Consider the following 19103-nt stretch of genomic DNA (forward strand, 5'->3'; position numbering starts at 1 on the left):
GGTGGAAGGAAAAGAGAAAAAAAGAATAAAATGAAAATAAACTGCAATATATCTGTACAATGGGATAAACTACAACTTCATATAACGATGTAAATGAATCTTACAATCATAATGTTTAGCAAAAGGAGTCTCAAAAGTTTATCATTTGGGGCTGGAGGCATGGCTCAAGTGGTAGAGCACCTGCCTAGCAACCACAAGGCTCTGAGTTCAAACTCTATGCCACCAAATGTATAGAGATATGGTCTGATTCATATAAACTTCAAAACTAAGAAGCCAGGTGTGGTGTTACATGCCTGTAATCCCAGGACTCAAGAGGCTAAGGCAAGAAGATTATGAATTCAAGGCCAGCCTGGACTACATAGTGAGATCTGTCTCAAAAAAAACAAAACAAAAAAAGGAATTAAATATAGTGTTAGGGATGTATAGATAGGTGACAAAACTATAGAAAAACAAAGAGTAGGGATGGTGTTAAAGTGAAGAGAGGGGTTATAGTGGAGCAATGCATATGGGGGAACTACTGAGGTGTTCAAAATATTCTATTTCTTGACCTGGTGATGACTTGGGTGTTCTTTTTATGATTCTTTGTGTGTGTTCCTGTTTCATGTACTTTCTATATAGTACACAGTAAGAAAATATACAAATGACCAGCAAATATGAAAAGATATAATCCCACTAGTAATTAGAAAAATGAAAATTAAAACAACAGTGATCCCTGTCATAATTTGCCTGAGAGTCATTCTCAAATGCTGCATATTGGAAAATAAAGTAATAAGACCTTTTTGAAGAACAATGTGGTGATATGCATAAAAACATAAAACCCATTTAGCTTGTGAATTTTCAATTCCAGTTCTAAATACTGTATCCCAATGAAACAGTGGGATATGCACTCAAGATATGTATACAAAGATGTTTTCTATTTACTACACCATTGCAATAGTGAAAAGAGTGAATAAATGTCAATAAGGGAATTATTACAAAGTTTCACAAACCATACAACAAAACACTATGCAACTATTAAAAAAAAGACATCTTTATGAACTGATATGGACAGATCTCAAACATGTACTAAGTAACAGAATCACACAAACACAGCATAATCTTGCTTTTTAAAACATAAGTATGTATATATGTTTATGTAGATGTAAGGAAGACAGACTACAAATTTGTACTCTAACTTGGTAGCAATATTTAACTCTGAAATCATTGCAGGAAGTAGGGGAGGGAGAAGGAAGGTGGAGGACACCTTCACATCTTAATCTAAACACACATGTATTACATGTAATTACATATTCTTGGATTATTTGTACATTTTTAACAAATGGTGTAGCAAAAACAATAGTGTTATTTGTTCCATTGTAATAAGACTAATCTAATACATTTGGAGATAACTTCCTTTCAAGATTCTTTTGTTCCTGGAGGGCCTTGAGAGAACTTATCGTTGTGGTCATGCGGCTGTCAGCCATTAATTGGTGAGGGCTGAGCAGGGTATTAGGTGACTTGATCCATCTCCAGGCTCGCTCCTTGAAAAATATGTGCATACATTCTATATCCCAGCTCACTGGCAATAGCAGTGTTTTCCCAAAGCACTTTGCTAAAGTAAATAAATTCTGATGCTACATGTCAAATAACATCCATAGCAAAGTGCAGATGTGGCCGTCGAGATGCATGTTTACATCCAAATTAGTAATCATACTCTTGGTGAGCGACTTTTGGAATAAGTAGTTTTCATCTGGACTCCTAAGTAAGGACTTTGACCCCACTAAATCACCATATAGGAGCTTTTCTACTCTTCCTTCTTCCCTAGCCTTTTCCAAACCAAACTATTTCCTATAAAAGTGGGAAAGAGAGAAAACCTGATCATGAGTGAGTTACTTAGAATCAGTATTGGATCAGCACAAAAAGCACTCTTAGTATTTCTATGAAGGAAAATCAAACTACATGCATACATTTTGGTGTGCTTTTATTTTTGATTGGAATCATACCATCTGAAGGGAAATTGTCAAAATATCCTTTACTCTTTTGAAAACTTGGCCTTTGCCTTACTGTATCAGAGGAAAACAAACTAAGCAAATTAATGCTGGAGACCACATATTTCCCACTGCACACCACAAGAGGAACTGTCTTGGAAATGCTTTTTGATTAGTACAGGAGGACCACACACACATTACATAGAAATGGAAACACATCAGCACAGGCAAGTCATTGGCCTGTTCCTCTGGCATCTACTGGCATGCACCTTTCCAAAGTATCACTGATTCAATGGTGTCAGCATTAGATCTCGTTATGCCTTGTATCAGCAAACACCTCTTATTCCAGAATGGAAAACAAACTAGGAATTAAATACATCCAATATTGATGCTTTATTTTTATAATTCACCAATAAGAGATTGAATTTAATTTTAATCATTTATTCTTATGTGATTCTAAATAAAACACTTTCAAAACATTCTGTACATTTCAAGCCACTCAGAACTGCATTACATTGCTATGAATGTGATTTGTTGGGATTGAGGTGCCAAGATGTCTCTGTACAAAGATGTACAATATGTACAGTCACTGTAAGTACAAGCTGTGCAAAGCAGAGTCTAAAACACTAATTCATGCCAAGGCTTAAAAAACACTTCACCACATAAGACTAAAGCTTGAAACTGTGTTGTGGTTTTTCCCTGGGCTAATGATTGCTGTATAAACAAATATATGTATATGTCATACAGAAAGAATAGTTTGACTCCACAGCTCAGTCAGCACCATGCAGCTGACTGGATACATTACACGGCTGTTTTCCTATGCCTCTTTGTTCTGGGTGCCATTTTGTCACTCTCAATGGTTGTCTTATCACTGAGCTGCCGCTGCTGCTGCCGCCTTTGGCTGAACCACAGCAACACTAGGAGACTTAAATTTGGGAAGATAAAGGCCAAACTTGTTTTCAATGCCAGCAAAAGTGGCTGTGGCAAGTCTGTATCCACCAATGTGATCAGGATTGGCAGGAGGAAGGTCTGCGATGCGTGACTTAGGTGTCGGTTCTGAGCCAGAGGGTTTGCTGTTGACAGGAGAGAGCCAATGGTTAGTGTGCTCAAGACTAATGAGAGTGGCTTACAACTGAACATTTTCAGTCTGACGCACATGTCATAAAGATTGTTTGCTTCAACCATTTCCATGTCATCTATGCTTCATTATTCATGGTTTATAGCTGCTTATAGCACCACATTCACTTACTAGATTTAAAAGAAAAATGGCCTCAATTTCAATGCTTATATACATATACAAATAGATGCACAGAAAAATATTATCATTCTTTGGGATGGTTTTTTCCTTCCTACTTTTCTATTTTCCAAATTTTCTGCAGTAAGCATATATGACTTTAATAATAAAAGTGTACATTTTTCTTTTATTTTGTAAAATTTTTCTTTTGTTGAGGGGTAATACTAGGGGTTGAACTCAGTGCCTCATGTTTGCCAGGCAAGTGCTCAACTACTTGAGTCACTCTGCCAACCCATTTTCCTTTTATTTTGACATAATTTAAAAGTTAATTTTTTAAATAATAGATTTATAAAGGTTACTATTAAAATTAAAGAAAAATAGACTTAGTTCTTACTTTTACAGAATATGAAAGCATAGAAAAGCCTGAATCTTAGTGTTTGTACAATGGAATGGTAATATTACTGTTCTTGCTTTTTAAATTTTTTGTGGGAGGTTGGGGAAGGGGACAGTAGTGGGGTTTAAAGTTGTGGCCTTACACGTGCTAGAAAAGTGCTATACCACTTGAGCCATGCCCCCAGCCCTTGTTACTTTAGTTTATTTTTCAGATACAGCCCCATGTTTTTGCCCACGATAGCTTCAGACCATGATCCCCCTACCTCTGCTTCCAGCATAGTTCCCTTTTTTGTATAGGTCCTTCTACTTCTGGGTTTAACAGCTATTTCTCTATTTTTGCCTTTGAGCAGGAGAAGGGTTCACAGGTCTATGAGATGAAGACTCAGAAATGGCATTTGGGCATTCAGCCTTCTGTTAAACAGCTGATAATTGGCTGCTTTGGGTACAACTTTCCCTACCCAGCAAATTCGACAAGTAATTCCTCTTCTCCCCAGTGTGAGGCTCAAATGCAAAGCTTCAAGCAGCCTAACTTTTGGCCTACATACACACTACCAATGGTTATATCTGAGAGTATAACCTCTCTTTGAACCTATTGGGGTTTGCTTATTTTTGTTGTTCTTGTTTTGTTTTGCCATAAATTGGCTCTATAAGCATCTATATCAATCTAGTAATAAATGATAATGAATGATGAAACTTCAGAGGTACAAATGGGCTTGGATCTTTGAAAGAAAATTCATAAAAGTGTTACTAGTACACATTCAGATTACTTCTGGTGAAAAGGCCATATAATAAAACCTATATAAGGACCTAATTCGATAAAACTCAGTATCTGCTTACACTAAAAAAGACAATTATTCACACAGCATATTAATTTTCTACCTCCCTAAACCTTTCCTAAATAGCCATTTAATATTGTGCAGTCTTACTCTCTTAACATTGAGGCTTTTTAAGTGTATTGTTTTAAATGCACTATCTTAAAGGTTTCTGTCTTGTCAATTTTCTAAGAGTTCCAAAAATGCTTCTGTAAACAGAATAAAACATTTGGTTTTGGTCATTTCTTTGTAAAGGAGTTGAGCGGTTCACTTACAGGCCTCCAAAATCAATGTAAAACCACCGCTGGAGAAGTTCATAGGTGACCAAAGTAACACCAAACTGAGGAGAGGATCGAAACACTCGAGCTGAAAAAGAGGAGTGGGGATGGAGTAGACATAAACCAGGATGATTATGGCACAGACATTGAGTAACAGGGAAAGACATTAAAGCTAGCCAGCCATTAGTTATGGCCCCGACCCTTACCTGCAGTCCCTTTCCAAAATGCTGAGGGCCCTTCTTCACAGAGGATCTTTCTGAAACAGTCAATGACACCACTGTATGTTGTCTGGCCAGCTCGGGCAGCCACTTGCAGTCTTGTCTTAATGACATCAGCAGGGGTCACCAGAGAAGCAGCAGGCACACCTTTCAGAAGAAAGCCACATTTAATTTATCCAAAGTACTTTAGACAGGTTAGAAATACTGCCAAATCCAACAACACAACCTACAACTTTAACCATTTCGGGGAACTCAAAGCTCCCTAAGTACAGGTCTAGGCACTAATGGATATATTAGCTGCTTCAGCTAAATTCTTTCTGAATGAAGAAATTAGTAGAATTAAGAATTAAAAGAATTAATTAGAGTGATTTTACTTTATACCGTATGATTCCAAAGAACTGTGAGAGAAAAAAAATGCAGCAGTATTAACAGGATAATTTCCAAGAGTCACTGTTCATTTTCAATTATTTTTACCTCCTTTTTTTCTCTTTAAACAAGACAGAATAATTTTCATGTATAATACATAGGAGGACAGTGTTAACCAGCTGCCAAATATGTCTGGCACCAAATTGTAGTGTTTTTGCTGAAATGCTAGCCTACTGTGCCAGGTGAGTAGCAATACTAACAGCCACTCACCTGTTGGAGGAGTTAACTTAAGACGTGAATGCGACTCCTTTCAGAAATGCTTACATGACACAAGTCATTACAGTTAGAGAAAAGAAGGCCAGACAACCAGTTAAGGAGCAACAGGGAAGCTGATCATCAAAAGGCTTTTCATCCATCCCTTGTGCCCAAGCTCCCCAGGGTCATGTTGAGATTGATCAGCAGCAGGACACAGAAGATGGATTTCACAACCACACCTTTTACTTATAAAACAAAACAGGACACAAAAGAGCAACATAACCTTCCCCACAGGGAAGAAATTCAATTTGGCCTAAATACCACTGTGTCATCACTAGGCAGATGGAACTGGTGGCTTTGTGGGGGGCTCTGTTAGAAAATAATGCAAATACCTCCCTTCCAAATAGCCCTGTACCCTACTCAGATGCAATAAGCCAATTGCCTGCCTTTGGAGAATGTTCTCAGTGCCTGCCAGCAAAGCTTTACTGGTAAAAATTAGAAAAATTCATCTCTCATTCTGAAAACACATCAAATGTCTGTCAGCAAGAAGCTGGTGCTGACTTGGAAAATGTTCACTTGGTTCTGTCAGCCACCGGCAAATGCTTGCCCATGATTACACATACTTCCCTGACTCTTTTTTGGTGCTGGTTGGAAAACACAAGGAAAAGCTTGGAGGAAAAAATGCTGGCCCCCATTTTAGATGTGGACACTGGTGAATAAAAGAAAGAGGCTGGATGAACATTCAGTACCAAGATGGGCAGGTAATTTTACTAGCATTTAACAGTCAACTAACCAAAATTATAAATGCCAGAAAACAAGGGATTGCTGGACCTCAAGTAAGGGTTTGAAATTTTGGGTTTTTTGAGACAGGGTCTTGCTCTGTAGCCAAGACTGGCACTGAACTCTTAATCCTCTGTCTCAGTCTTCCAAGTGCTGGATTACAGGTGTGAGTCACTATGCCTGGCTTCTGTGGGGATTTTTGAGACAGCGTCTCACTATGTAGCTCAGGTTAGCCTTGAACTCACTATGCAACCCAAGCTAACCTCAAAACTTGTGATCCTCCTGCTTCAGCCTCCTACAGTTTTTTAAGTCATCCCCGGTTATTACAAACAAGAGTAACAGCGTGTCCATCTCAACACTCCCAGAAGCAAGGACTCCTGGCACATTAAGCACATCACACTTCTAGAAATGCTCAGGCTGTCCTGCTGTTTAGCCAGGGCTACCAGAGGAAAATAAAACCGGCAAGTAAGAACCTAACAGGGCCCATGAGCACAGCTGGCCAGAGCCACACTGGCTCTGTAAAGGCTCAATCTTGGCTGTACGGAAAGCAATACATGCCATCTCCTTCCCTGTCATTTCTGAACTAGGATGCCTAGTTCCTCCCTTTTATTCCAAGTCAGTTCCTTTACAGTCAAGAGTAAGGTTATGCCTGTCAGATCAGGAGGAAGTGTCTTAGGACCTTCTTGCATTTGTGAGCCTCTTTCAGAAGGACTCTCTTCTGTGCCTAACTCTTCTGTGTTAGACTAACAAGCATTTGTTGAGCTCCTATGGTTGTGTTGGCCACATAAGTTAGACAAGGATGAACAGAATGAAATTCCTGCCCTCAAGGAGCTCTCAGCCTAGTACAAAGGATGAAACTTAAGCAAGCAACCATTAACGAAAGACAAAATGTTAATGTTAGAAAAGAGAAGAAAATCAAGTTCAGGATGGTTTGCTGTCCTGCTTTGGTACAGTGAGGGTTATGGTAGGAAGAACAGAGACAGCTTCATGAAGCTATATTTTGAAACAAACCATGTAGACTCCAATATACAGAGACAGAAAATAAGGGCATGCTAGATTCATGCATTAGCATGAGGTATAACAAGCCACTGATTTGATGAGAACTTTTCCACCTTAATGCTTAGCTGGGCTTCACCCAAGGTTTCAGGGGCACAGGAGGATAAGGAACATGTTAATGATGAAAGCCCAATTTAGATGGGCAGATCTAATTTGGCTCCAAGTTGCTAAGCTGCATTAAGTTGTTTATCCACATTATGCAAATGTAATTTACTCTCATCAGAATTACAGCATATTCCATAAAAGAGAAAAAGCAATCGTATTTAGGTCAGATACAAACAATAACTCTTCCAGAAATAAAAGGGAAAGTACATACAAATTCAGTACTTACTTACTTACTTACTTACTTTATTTATTTATTTTCTATAACACTGACAATTGAACTCAGGGTCACCACTTGAGCCACACATCCCAGACCAAGAGATTCCGTGCTTAAAGAGAATGAGAGAATTCTTTTGGCTAAAAAAAATAGTTTACAGTTACCTGCCATGGCTCCAGCTGCAAGGAGATTTACACCTCCCACGTGTCCATTTTCATCCGCCAGAAGCAGTTTGCAGTGAGCATAAACAGGAAAATAGATTGCAGAAAAGGGAATGTCTCGGAGGAAACATGCTTTGGCACCCTGTCAAATGGTGAGGAAATAGTGCAAAACAGTGTGTAAACAAGGTGTGAAAGCCCGAATGGGACTCAGGGAGCCAGTCATTGGCAATGAGATGTCCTTCAAACAGCATTAGAAGTGATGTGGAAGGGAAACAGGGTGTGCGCAAACTAGTAGGACATAGGCACACATGAATGGCCCATGGCTTGCAAAATGAAGTGGGTCGTGGAGTCCTAGACCTAATAACTGGGAAACAGATGGTGGTGGGATTGGGGTTTGAACTCAGACTTTGCACTTGCAAAACAGGCACTCTACCACTTGAGCCACACCTCCAGTCCATTTTGCTTTGATTATTTTGGAGATGAGGTCCCTTGAACTATTTGCCTGGGCTGGCCTTAAACTGTGATCCTCCCAATAACAGCCTCCCATGTGGCTAAGATTACAGGTATGAGCTGCCAGCACGTGGCTCAGACAAATATTTTCACAGGAGGTATCTACGGGAGTAGCAAACCATGTAAGGACAGCTTGTCCCAGTGACTGAGGTTACAGTGAACACTTTCCTCAGCTTTGTCAGTGACCCATGCTATTCTGCTGCCCAAGGTAGACCTAGACAGGCAAATACTGCACCCTGGCACTCGTTTCCCTAATGGCTCTGTTTTTAAAAGACCAGGGAGAAAAATCCAAGAACTCTAAAGGATAATTCAGAGAGAAACAATCTTTATAAATTCAGCTCTCAAAGGGAATTCCAAAAAGGATGGAATTTGAGGGTGGGCTAGGAGGAGCAACAGTGTGCACAAAATTCTCTTGAGATAAGCACCATTATTTGCTGGTCTCCAGAGAGCCCTGTAGCTGTGGATTCTAATCTAGAGAATTTCTAATTTCTAATTTGTAGCTGCAGAAGTGAATTTACACATTTCTGTAGTGATATATTTATAAATAAATACAATGCTGTGGAAACACACTTGCCTATTGAGGCTAAATTTATGTATTTCCCCTAAAACCAGGCAAAGGAATGGAAAGAAATACTATTCCTTGTTTAAGAAAAATAATAGCTTCTGCTCCATTACATCTGATCTGTAATGATGGGAGTAAGTATACCTGCAGGGAAGGAATCTGTTGACTGGCATTTTGCTGAAGTACAGTATGCTGGTTTTTTTTTTTTTTTTAATGGAATTCATTATTAACAAATCCTACCACTTAACTTCTTAAAAGACCTGAATCCTACCAAACTCCACTACTGTTTTACTGTGGTCAAATTATTAAGACAAAGAGAGGCTCCTACTGGGAAGATAACAATAGAGAGAACTCAGACTCAAAATAAACATAAGACTATTTTTGAGGTCCTAAACCCATCCAAAGAGAACACCAAAGAAACTTTTCCCTAAACACCCACCCCCAGCCCCCACCACATGGAATGAAAAGGCTGCGAACCTGAAGCCAGCAGTTGTGAAAGCAGGCCTCCCTGCAGAAGCTTCATAAAAACTGAAGGTGACAGACAACAGGCTTGTCATGTGTGTGTGCTTATGTATCCCACTACCTTTAATAGAAGTGTCCTGATTTTTTCTGTTGGTTTGATATTCTACTCCATAAGACTACTCTGCTGAACAAGACTGCTTTTCGAACTGGGTTGGAAGAAGTCTGATTACTGCATCCTTTAACATTTATATTGAAGACATTATAACTTCTCAACTGAGATAGTCCAAGAGAATCTACTCACCTTATACAGACCAAAAAGTCCCAAGTCCCGGAGCACATTCAGGGCACTGACTCTGGGTCCAGTGGTGATCTCTCCTGCTACCTGCAGACGAATTTTCACTATTTCCAGTGGGTTAGTAAAAATGACCTGAGAGCCTCCAGCCTGCAGTCAGGGAGAAGAGACAGGCAATTTCCACATAAGAGTCTGACAGGGAGTGTAAACATGGAAAGCCACAGAAGCTTTAAAAAAAAAAACCCACTTGTACACCTCCCACTTCTTGATGGTGAAAGGAAAGTTCCATACTTTGGCTGATGCTGGAGGGTCTCACAGAAGATGGTCCCAAAGTCTGTCTCAGGTCAATCTAGGACTGGGTTTGTTTCTATTTGAAATGTCAAGATTGTTTCTCAAAACAGACTTTCAAGGATCACCCCAGGCATATTCAAAATGGCAAAGCCAATAAGCCCAATTTGGAAAATAAAAGTGAATCCAGATGTGACAGGAGGGCACTCCCCAGTAAAGGGAAAGAGATGGTAGGAGACTATTATCTTCTGCACAGTACAGCTAAAATTCAGACATACAATTGTTTCTTTGCTCTTCTTAGCACTCTCTTTAGCCCAGCCACTTGTTTCTGCTTCCTTGGATTGTAGAACAATTAACGTAAGTTTGGCTCCATAGAATTTCCCTTAAGTCAGAGGAACGTAAGTCCCCTGTGGCTCAAATTCTAAAATGTATGGGCCTGAGAAAACTCTGAGAGGGGATACACAGTTCCACCTACACAAAAGGAAGGAATTTGGAAAGACAAGTTTCAATATCATTTCAAGACAAAACCCGTGAAATTTTTCAAGGCAGAGATGGGAAATGGAACTTTTAGTTTCCCTGCGTACAGCACCCTCCTCACAAAGCCACATTCCACATTCTAGTGATGAATGACAGATTTGAATTTGGATAATCAGAGTGCATTTGCATCTGAAATCTGGTCCCTTGGTTTCTGTAAGAAAAAAGATGTGTGTATATAGATATATAAAAATAAATTAAATATATAATATTTCTTCATGAAGTGAAGAAATCAATATATAAAAATAAATTATATAGTATCTTTTCATGAAGTGATGAAATCCCATTAGTACATTTTCATTTTAATCTGTAACTATTTATACATTATATAATCATAACTATATTCATATAATCATATCATATGATCATAACTTGACTGCAATGCACATCCCATGTGAAATATGGAATGCATGCTTCTCTGGGGCACTGTAATTCCAGTTATCAAACCTAAAAAACTCTTAGGCAACCTTCTATGCACTTCATTGCTTTGCTCTGCCTCTACCTGTATTCCTGCTCATTTACTAAAACCCACAACTCTCTCAGACCCCTTTTTCAAAAGGGCAGCAAAGTGACTCTACCCATTTTCCTAACCAGTCTGGTTAGGAAACTTCTCAACTTCTCAACTACTCAGGTTCCAATTCTGATCCCTTATTCCTTTGGACATCCACAGTTGCCAACACTGACACTAGATTCTTTTCCTCTTCTGGGGCAGTTTATTGTACTGGATTCCCAAGGGCCCTTAATCCTCTTTTTGTCCACAAAGCAGAGAGTTGTATTCTTCCTTCCTCCTTTCTTCCTTTTCTCCCTCTTTTCCTCCTCTCTCCCACTGTCCTTCCTTCCTTCCTTTCTCTCTTTCTTTCTCTCTCTGTCTCCCCCTCCCTCTCCCTTCTTCCCTCCCCTGCTCTCTCAACTCCCCAACCACTAGTACATAGGTCCTCCAATTTTGTACTGACCCAATTTGACATGTTGATTTGCTGTGTTTCTTTTGTCTTTTAATCTATTGCACTGCAGGCAGAAGGTAGCAGTTCAATGTTTCAATCTAAGCAAACAATACTTTCAAAACGATTTCTGGGTGAAAAATTATATTAAAATGATAATCCAAGTAATTGCTTCTGTAGTTAGTATTAAAGACCCAACCAATTGAAAGAGTTTACTATTTTCCTGAAATCTCTTGTTTAAATAATGGTCGTAAAGACTATCTTTGGGAAAATGTGTTTTACTTTCTAAACTAAAGCAGATTAACAAAAGAATAGAACTGCAAATTTTGATTATAATCCCCCAAATTTGCCACCACCACACAGTGTCAGCCCCTGGGTGCCTTATGTTAAACGTGGACCTTATGTTTAAATAAACACAAAGCTCTTTCATGTTTTTAACCATTAGTAAATTATAATGTCCTGCAGAGCAGGAGTACTCCAATCCACATCCCCTTCTTCCTCCCTCAGTTTCTCTCCCCTACCTTCCCTCATGGACCCTTTTGGATATAATTGCCACTTTATTGAGATTTGTAGTCTTTCAACAATTCTTCAAACTTCTGCGTATACAAGCAACAGGCTTTCTCTTGAAACTCTATTAGTTTCAAAAGAAACTAATCAACTGAGAAAAGGTGATGACTACATTTTAAAATACATTCTCTAGACTTGCCCCTCCAAGTTCTGTAGTTTGGGGATAGCTGGAGGGTAGGCTAAGGCTTCCTTATACCTCACCAGGGATTTGGTAACAGTTACCCACCACCTCTGGAACCCACCAGCTGGGCACAGGTCTATAGGTGACCAATAAAGTATTAAGGACAGAAAAAAAAAGAGATGATAGGTACACAGGGATTTTTTTACTCTTCTATCTTAGTTCATTCTGCTTGCTCCAACAAAGTGCCTCCAATTGGGTAATTAATAAGCAACAGAAAGTTATGGCTCATATTTCTGGGAAATTCAAGATCAAGGCACCAGCAGATGTAGAGTGATAAAGGCTGCTATCTATTTCCAAGTTGTCACCTTTTTGCTGTATCCTCACATGAGGGAAGAGACAAAGCAGCTCACTTCATCCTCTTCTATAAGCAAAATAATCCCACTCATGAAGACTTAATCAGTTCTCAAAGGCCTTGTCCCTTAATACTAACACATTGGTTAATAGGTTCCAACAAATTTGGGGGACACCAACATTCATATTATAGTACTTCCCTTACCCTAGTTGTAAGTATGCATAGTTTCATGTTGTCAGCAACTTGGCATATATAACCTTTAACAATAAACATATTGCAATTTATTCCTTTTAAACTACCACTATCTTAAAACTATTTTAGAAAGAACTATTTCCCACTCCTTCACAAAAGTACCCAAGAATGTTTGGTAAGATAGTCACTGTCTGTCCCTGTTCCCATTGAGTTAGTCCTAGTGACAAGTAATTCTGTAACTTGTATTGGTTCCTCTGGTTATTTTAAATGCACATATTTTGTACATGTGCTGGAGGGACGGTTTTGGCCTTAAAGAAATTGAAGTTAGATATTCATCAGTCTCTATAAAGGAAGACTTTATAATGAGATGCTCTGATTGGACATTTTGTGGTTGGAGGGAAATAGTTCAAAATTAGAGAAGACAAGAGTTCAAAGAAAGAAATAACTAGGGACTTGGCACAAATACAGCCTAGTCCCTAACCTTTTGTGGACCCTGCCCTTGGGGTAGGATTGTGAGGGCAGAAGGTTGAACAGGCCTAATCTTGTATGCAGCCCCTCAGCCCCAGGAACATTGGAGGGCCCCATGACATCTCAGTATTAACATCCTTTTCCCACTAACTTTTGCAGTCAACTTTAGTTGGTTTATTTTCTCAAAAAAAAAAAAAAAAAAACGTGATGTAGTTTTTGCATTCCCTCCCTTTCTGTTATATACAGGTAACTCTCACACTGAATGGGAGTAATTCTCCCTCACAGCTTTTAAATTCAATTCTAGAACAATAACATAATGACAATACTGAAAAAATAAAAGCATCTAAGCCTGTTTTAATATTAGTTCTTACATGTCTTTAAGAAAAATAAGCAACAAATTTGATTAGGAAAATCAAAAAAAAGAAAGTTTGGTACTTTTGGTGAGTAGAAAAATATGACAGGGAATGGTATGTTATCTAATGTAAGTTGCATTGTTACCAGAAGCAGCAAGCAAATCAGGCAATGTCCATTAAAAATCTATATAGTTGTTTATCATTATAGCTTAAAAATTTTATATATCTTAATGTCTATTATTGTATCAACTCACTAGCGATATTTGGTTAGGATTTTTTCATATTCATATATGCATAAGTAAATAAGCTTTTTAAAGTTTGAATCCAGAGATATTAGTGCCAACGAGTTTTTAAAAAAATTTAAAGTATAAAAATTACCAAATTTACTATAGGGACAAATACGTGAAAGAACACTTAGTCTGTAAAGAAGCCATTGTTTCTAAGACTAGCTCTGTTTCTTGATTCTTATTGAGCAGTTTTAATATAGTCCTATGGTTGAGAATTTAAAAGGTACAGTAGGAAATGCTATGCCAATTCTTTCTCCCAGCTTCTTAGTTTCTCTTCCTGGATTAATTTTTTAATCTTAAAGCCACTTTGATTTTGGTAAACCTAAGTAAATTTTGACATTTGTGATCAGTATAGCTAATATTTTATATTAAGAAGTAATTAAGAAGATTTTATTACCAAATATTATTGTTTTATTAAGAGCATATAGTTTGAGTCTCTATTCCCATTTCCTGTATGGGGGCAGGAAATGTGTCTCTCTTTTTTCCATTTCTCCCCACTTTTATCCTATTTTACTAAATTTCATTTTTTCCCCAGTAAATTCTTTTTTTCTTTCTTTTATTTTATTGATTTTACATTTACTTACATGTGTACACATTGTTTGTGCCATCTCCCCCTCCCCCCTCCCGCCCACTAAATTTCTTTCCCAACAAACTTAACTATTATCTTTACTACAAAAGAGCATATTATTGTTTTTACTTATTTTCTTATTGTGCATGTGAATTTTTTCTGGTCTTTTTTGCTAGTAACATTTGTGAACAGCATATTTGTACAAATATGTAAATTTTTTCATTAAAAATTCTGTATTTATGAAATTCTATCTATTAAATAATTATATTTACTGTAAGCAGTGCTTTTTTCCCTTTGAAAAGCTGGCATATTAATGATATCACTTAAAATCAGCAGTCTTAGAACACAGGCAATGTATCTTCATGTATTTGTATCTCAGAGGGGAAACACTCCAAGGGTATATCATTCTCATTCTACATTGCTGTATTTCTCACCAGTGAAATAAAACTAGTTTCAGATTTTATTCCCTCTCCCTTTGTCCTCCTCAGTTGAATATGTATAGTATGGCATAAAGGTCAACAACAAAGTTTAAAAAAGGACAGTGTGGATTTGCCACATATGTTTCCTTGTGTATGTGTCCTTCTAAGTGTTACAAACATACACACTTTATAGACATAAAAAGACATGTAGCAACCTTGATCTTTTAAAAAATTATTTGGTGTTTCTGGTTAACATTTGCCTACATGCTTCTAGAGCTATCACAAGGTTTAAAATGTATATTAATTCTTAAAGCATATGCAAACTATATTATTGCTAGAAGTTTTGTTCCTTAAAATACAGTAGAGTATGTAGGTACTCATAGATAAGTACCTTGCCACAGTGTCATTGTTTTACTGTTTGCACATGCCTTTGCCAGATTAGATATGTTTGTAAGTGCACAATGGTTTATTTTTGTGATCATGTCCAGTTCATTGTTGTGCGGGCTAGGTAACTAATCTTCGAAGCATAGCATATCACATTGAGGACTGGGGCATGGCTCAAATGGTAGTTACTGCCTAGCAAATGCAAGGCCCTGAGTTCAAACCCCAGTACTTGAAAAACAAACAGCAAACAAACAAACAAAAACCTACATTAAGATTCCATCTCAAACTAGTCAGAATGGCTTTTATCAAAACAAACAAAAATAACAAATGCTTGTGAGAATGTGGGGGAAAAGGAACTCTTACACATTGTTGGAGTGAATGTAAATTTGTATAGCCATTATGAAAAACAATATGGAGGTTTCTCAAAAACTAAAACAAACTACTATACGATTCGGCAGTACTATTCCTGGTTATATACCCAAAAGGAATCAAAGTCAGTATACATATGAGATACTTGCATATCCATACTTATTCTGGAATTATTCACAATAACCAAGTTATGGCATCAATCTAGGTGCCCAGAAATGATAAAATGGGTAAAGCAAAAGTGGCATAATTACACAATGAAGTATTCTTCAGTCATAAAGAAGGAATAATGCCATTTGCAAGAAAATGGATGGAACTAGAGGTCATCATGTTAGGCAAAATGAGCCAGACTCAGAAAGACAAAGGCATGTTTTCTCTCATTTATAGAAACCAGACTGAAAAAAAAAAAAAGCAAAAGCAACCTCAAAGTAATAGAGGGACTATTAAAGAAGGGTAAGGAGGGGGAGGGGGCGCGGAGGCAGAAGAGAAGAGAGAATATTTAGGAGGGTGAATATTACCAAAGCATATACATGCATGTATAGAAATGTCATAATGAAACTCATTGATAATGTATAATTTATATGTACTAATAATTATAAATATAACCTAGTAGCACATAATAAAAAATTAAAATAGGCAAAGATACTGAATAGCTGTTTTTCCAAAGAAGATACACAAATGACAAATATGTACATGAAAAGATCCTGAACATTGTCAGTCATTATACTGCAATAAGATGCCACACTTCATAACCAGTAAGATAACTATAGTGAAAAGATGGACAATAACAACTATTGGCAAAAACATGGGAAGTATCAGAACACTCATACACTGCTACTAGGAATGTAAAACAGTATAGTAATTTTGGTAAACAGTCTGGCAGTTTGTTGAAATGCTGATTAGAGTTGCACATGACCCAACAATAATTCCACTCATAGATAAACCCCAGAGAAATGAAAACAAATGTTCTCGTAAAACCTTCTATATCAATGTTCACAGCAGCATTATTCATAATAGACAAAAGGTAGAAACAACCCAAATGTGTATCAACTGATTAATGGCTAAACAAAATGTGGTACATGTCATATGTTTATCAATAAGAAAGGATGAAGTAAGGCCAGGTGTGGTGGTGTACACCTCAGCCTCAGGAGGCTGAGGCAGGAGGATCAAGATTTAGAGGTCAGCCTCTGCCTTTATAAAGAGCCCATGGCTCAAAAAAAACAAATGACAACAAAAAAGAATGAAGTACAGATACATGCTACAACAAGGATGAACCCTGAAAACATGCTAAGTGAAAGAAGCCAAGAAGCCAGACACAGGACTGACAGAGGGACTCAAGGGTAAAGTGCTTGCCTAGCAAGCCTGAGGCCCCAAGTTCAAATCCCAGTACCACCACCACCACCAAATAAAAAAAAGTCTTTTAAGAAGTCAGGCACAAAAAGCTACATATCACATGATTTTACTTACATAAAATATTCAGAATTGTAAATCTATAGAAATAAAATATGTTAATGTTGCCTACGACATGGGAGTGTGGAGGGAAGATTGGAGGATGACAGCTAACAGGTACCAGATTTCTTTTTGTAGTAATAAAATTGTTCTAAAATTGACTGGTGTTTGTTGCATAACTCTAAAACCGTGTTTTATGGGGGAATTATATAGCATGTGAATTATATATCAATAAAGCTGTTAATTTTTTAGGGCTAGGGATATAGTTCAGTGGCTACTTAGCATGCACAAGGCCCTGCATTTACTCCCCAGCACCAACCACAACAAAAAAAGCTGTTATTTTTTTTCTAATGTGCCTGAAAGATATGGCAGGTACTCAATGAAAGAATGAATAAATGAAATTTTTAAAAAATGGACATATATACCAAATGTAAAAGAATATGGATTTAGAGACAAAGTAGTTTAAATTTCAACTTTGCCATTTACTTAGTATGGGATCTCACTGAGGTTTTAGTCAACCCTAGATAGGAATAATAATGAGATAATTCCTATAAATGTTCAGCTAAGTAGGAAAAGTTCCTACTGCTCATTTGCAATGTAGTAGATTATAAAAGTAAAACTCAGTGTCAATTCATATGTGGCCTATAGACCTAAAAAAAAAAACCAAACCCAAAAGACACGAAGGAGATTGTTTGGTGGGGAGGAACCACTAGAAGGGAAGAGAACAAGGAGATTGGAGGTGGGATATGATCTAAGTATTCTATATGCACTATGAAAATAAAATAATGAAACCCATCAAAAAATTGGAAGAAAAAGTGAGGGGAATGAGGGAATGAAAATATAATAGATAAGTGAATATGATCAAAGCACATTAAATGCATGTATGGAAGTATCACAATGAAATCCCTTTATACAATTAAGATATGCTAAAAAAATCAGCGTAATATTTTAGTTACGCTGGGTAAGTGGATGTTCATTTTATTATTACTCTTTATAATCTATGTAGCATGTATTCTTCTGCATGTATCAAACATCATATATCTTTAAAAACTGATCATAGGGCTAAAAAAGCTCAGTAGTTAGAAAGCTTGATTAGCATGTGTCAGGTCAGGGATTTAATTTCTTATACCTCACATGACAAAAAATCTAAACAACAACAAAAACAAAAAAGATCATAAAATAAACAACAACGAAAAACAAAATGCCTAAGAGTAAGAGATATTTTACTTTTTTTCATGATCTAGTCAATACACCCCATTTTTGATAAAGGTAACATGGCAACAGAATTTCCCTCCCATCTATCTACAAGGAACTCAGTCCAGGTCCTAGCTAATCCTTCTGCTGGGAAAAACGTGTAACTCAGTTTGAGCTATTTCTTCCTCATTAATGTGCAGTAGGTACAGCTTTAAAATTGAGTCATTTTTGGAAAAGCAGCAGCACTCTTCTCGCTGGTGGTACTGTTGGCACTTAGCCAAATACACACAAGAACTACATTTGCCGTCACCATCACCTGGGATGTTGGGGACTCTCAGGATCAGGTGACAGGCAGCTACTCTTCCCAGTATTTATGTGGTATCATTTAGGAAAGAGATTTTCCTACATCCCACAGTGCAGGTATTCTATAAATAGAGACTCATTCTTTTGTCTAAGATTACATTCTGTGTTGAAATTTTTTGAATTTTGGGAGAAGTAGTGGGTTATGCTTTTATACTGTAGTATGTCAAATTCATCAGTAGAAACTCAAGCTGGGCATGGTGATACACACTTGTAATCCTAGCACTTGAGACACTGAGGCAGGAGGACTTTATGCTCAAGGCCAGTCTTGGGCTACATAGTGAGTTCTGGACCAGCTTGGGCTACAGACTCTGTCTCAAAAAAAAAAATCAATAATTGCACATTTTCTTTTCTCTAGAGTCTAGCCTATTTTTCATACTGTGAACTTGCAGCTAGATAATACATCAAAGCTTCCAGAAATGAGTCATGATTAAGGAAGAGATTTAGAGTGTTAGCAAATCCCTCAAGGGTACCCTTGACTTCAACAGAAATTCCCAAAGTTCAAATCTATAAACAGGGTCCACACCTAGCAAGAACAAAGGAACCACACATCTGATTGTGGTTCAATCATGTGGGTCACATGTCAGACACGGGAACT

General features: G+C 37.5%; 1 protein-coding gene across 3 annotated transcripts in view; it reads right to left on the bottom strand.

Annotated features, from left to right (window-relative positions):
• Nucleotides 1-1097: 1097 nt before the first annotated feature.
• The window catches only part of Slc25a12 (solute carrier family 25 member 12), a 190227-nt gene continuing 172221 nt past the window's right edge, over nt 1098-19103 (bottom strand). For all 3 annotated transcript variants that reach the window (XM_074071102.1, XM_074071101.1, XM_074071104.1), the window contains 5 exons: nt 9675-9815; nt 7843-7981; nt 4891-5049; nt 4682-4772; nt 1098-3040 (listed from right to left, as the gene is read on the bottom strand). In XM_074071102.1, coding sequence (XP_073927203.1) covers nt 2836-3040; nt 4682-4772; nt 4891-5049; nt 7843-7981; nt 9675-9815 — 735 coding nt within the window. In that variant the 3' untranslated portion in view covers nt 1098-2835. The remainder of the gene's footprint in view (nt 3041-4681; nt 4773-4890; nt 5050-7842; nt 7982-9674; nt 9816-19103) is intronic.

The sequence above is a fragment of the Castor canadensis genome, chromosome 4 (assembly GCF_047511655.1).
Source record: "Castor canadensis chromosome 4, mCasCan1.hap1v2, whole genome shotgun sequence".
Lineage (NCBI taxonomy): Eukaryota > Metazoa > Chordata > Mammalia > Rodentia > Castoridae > Castor > Castor canadensis.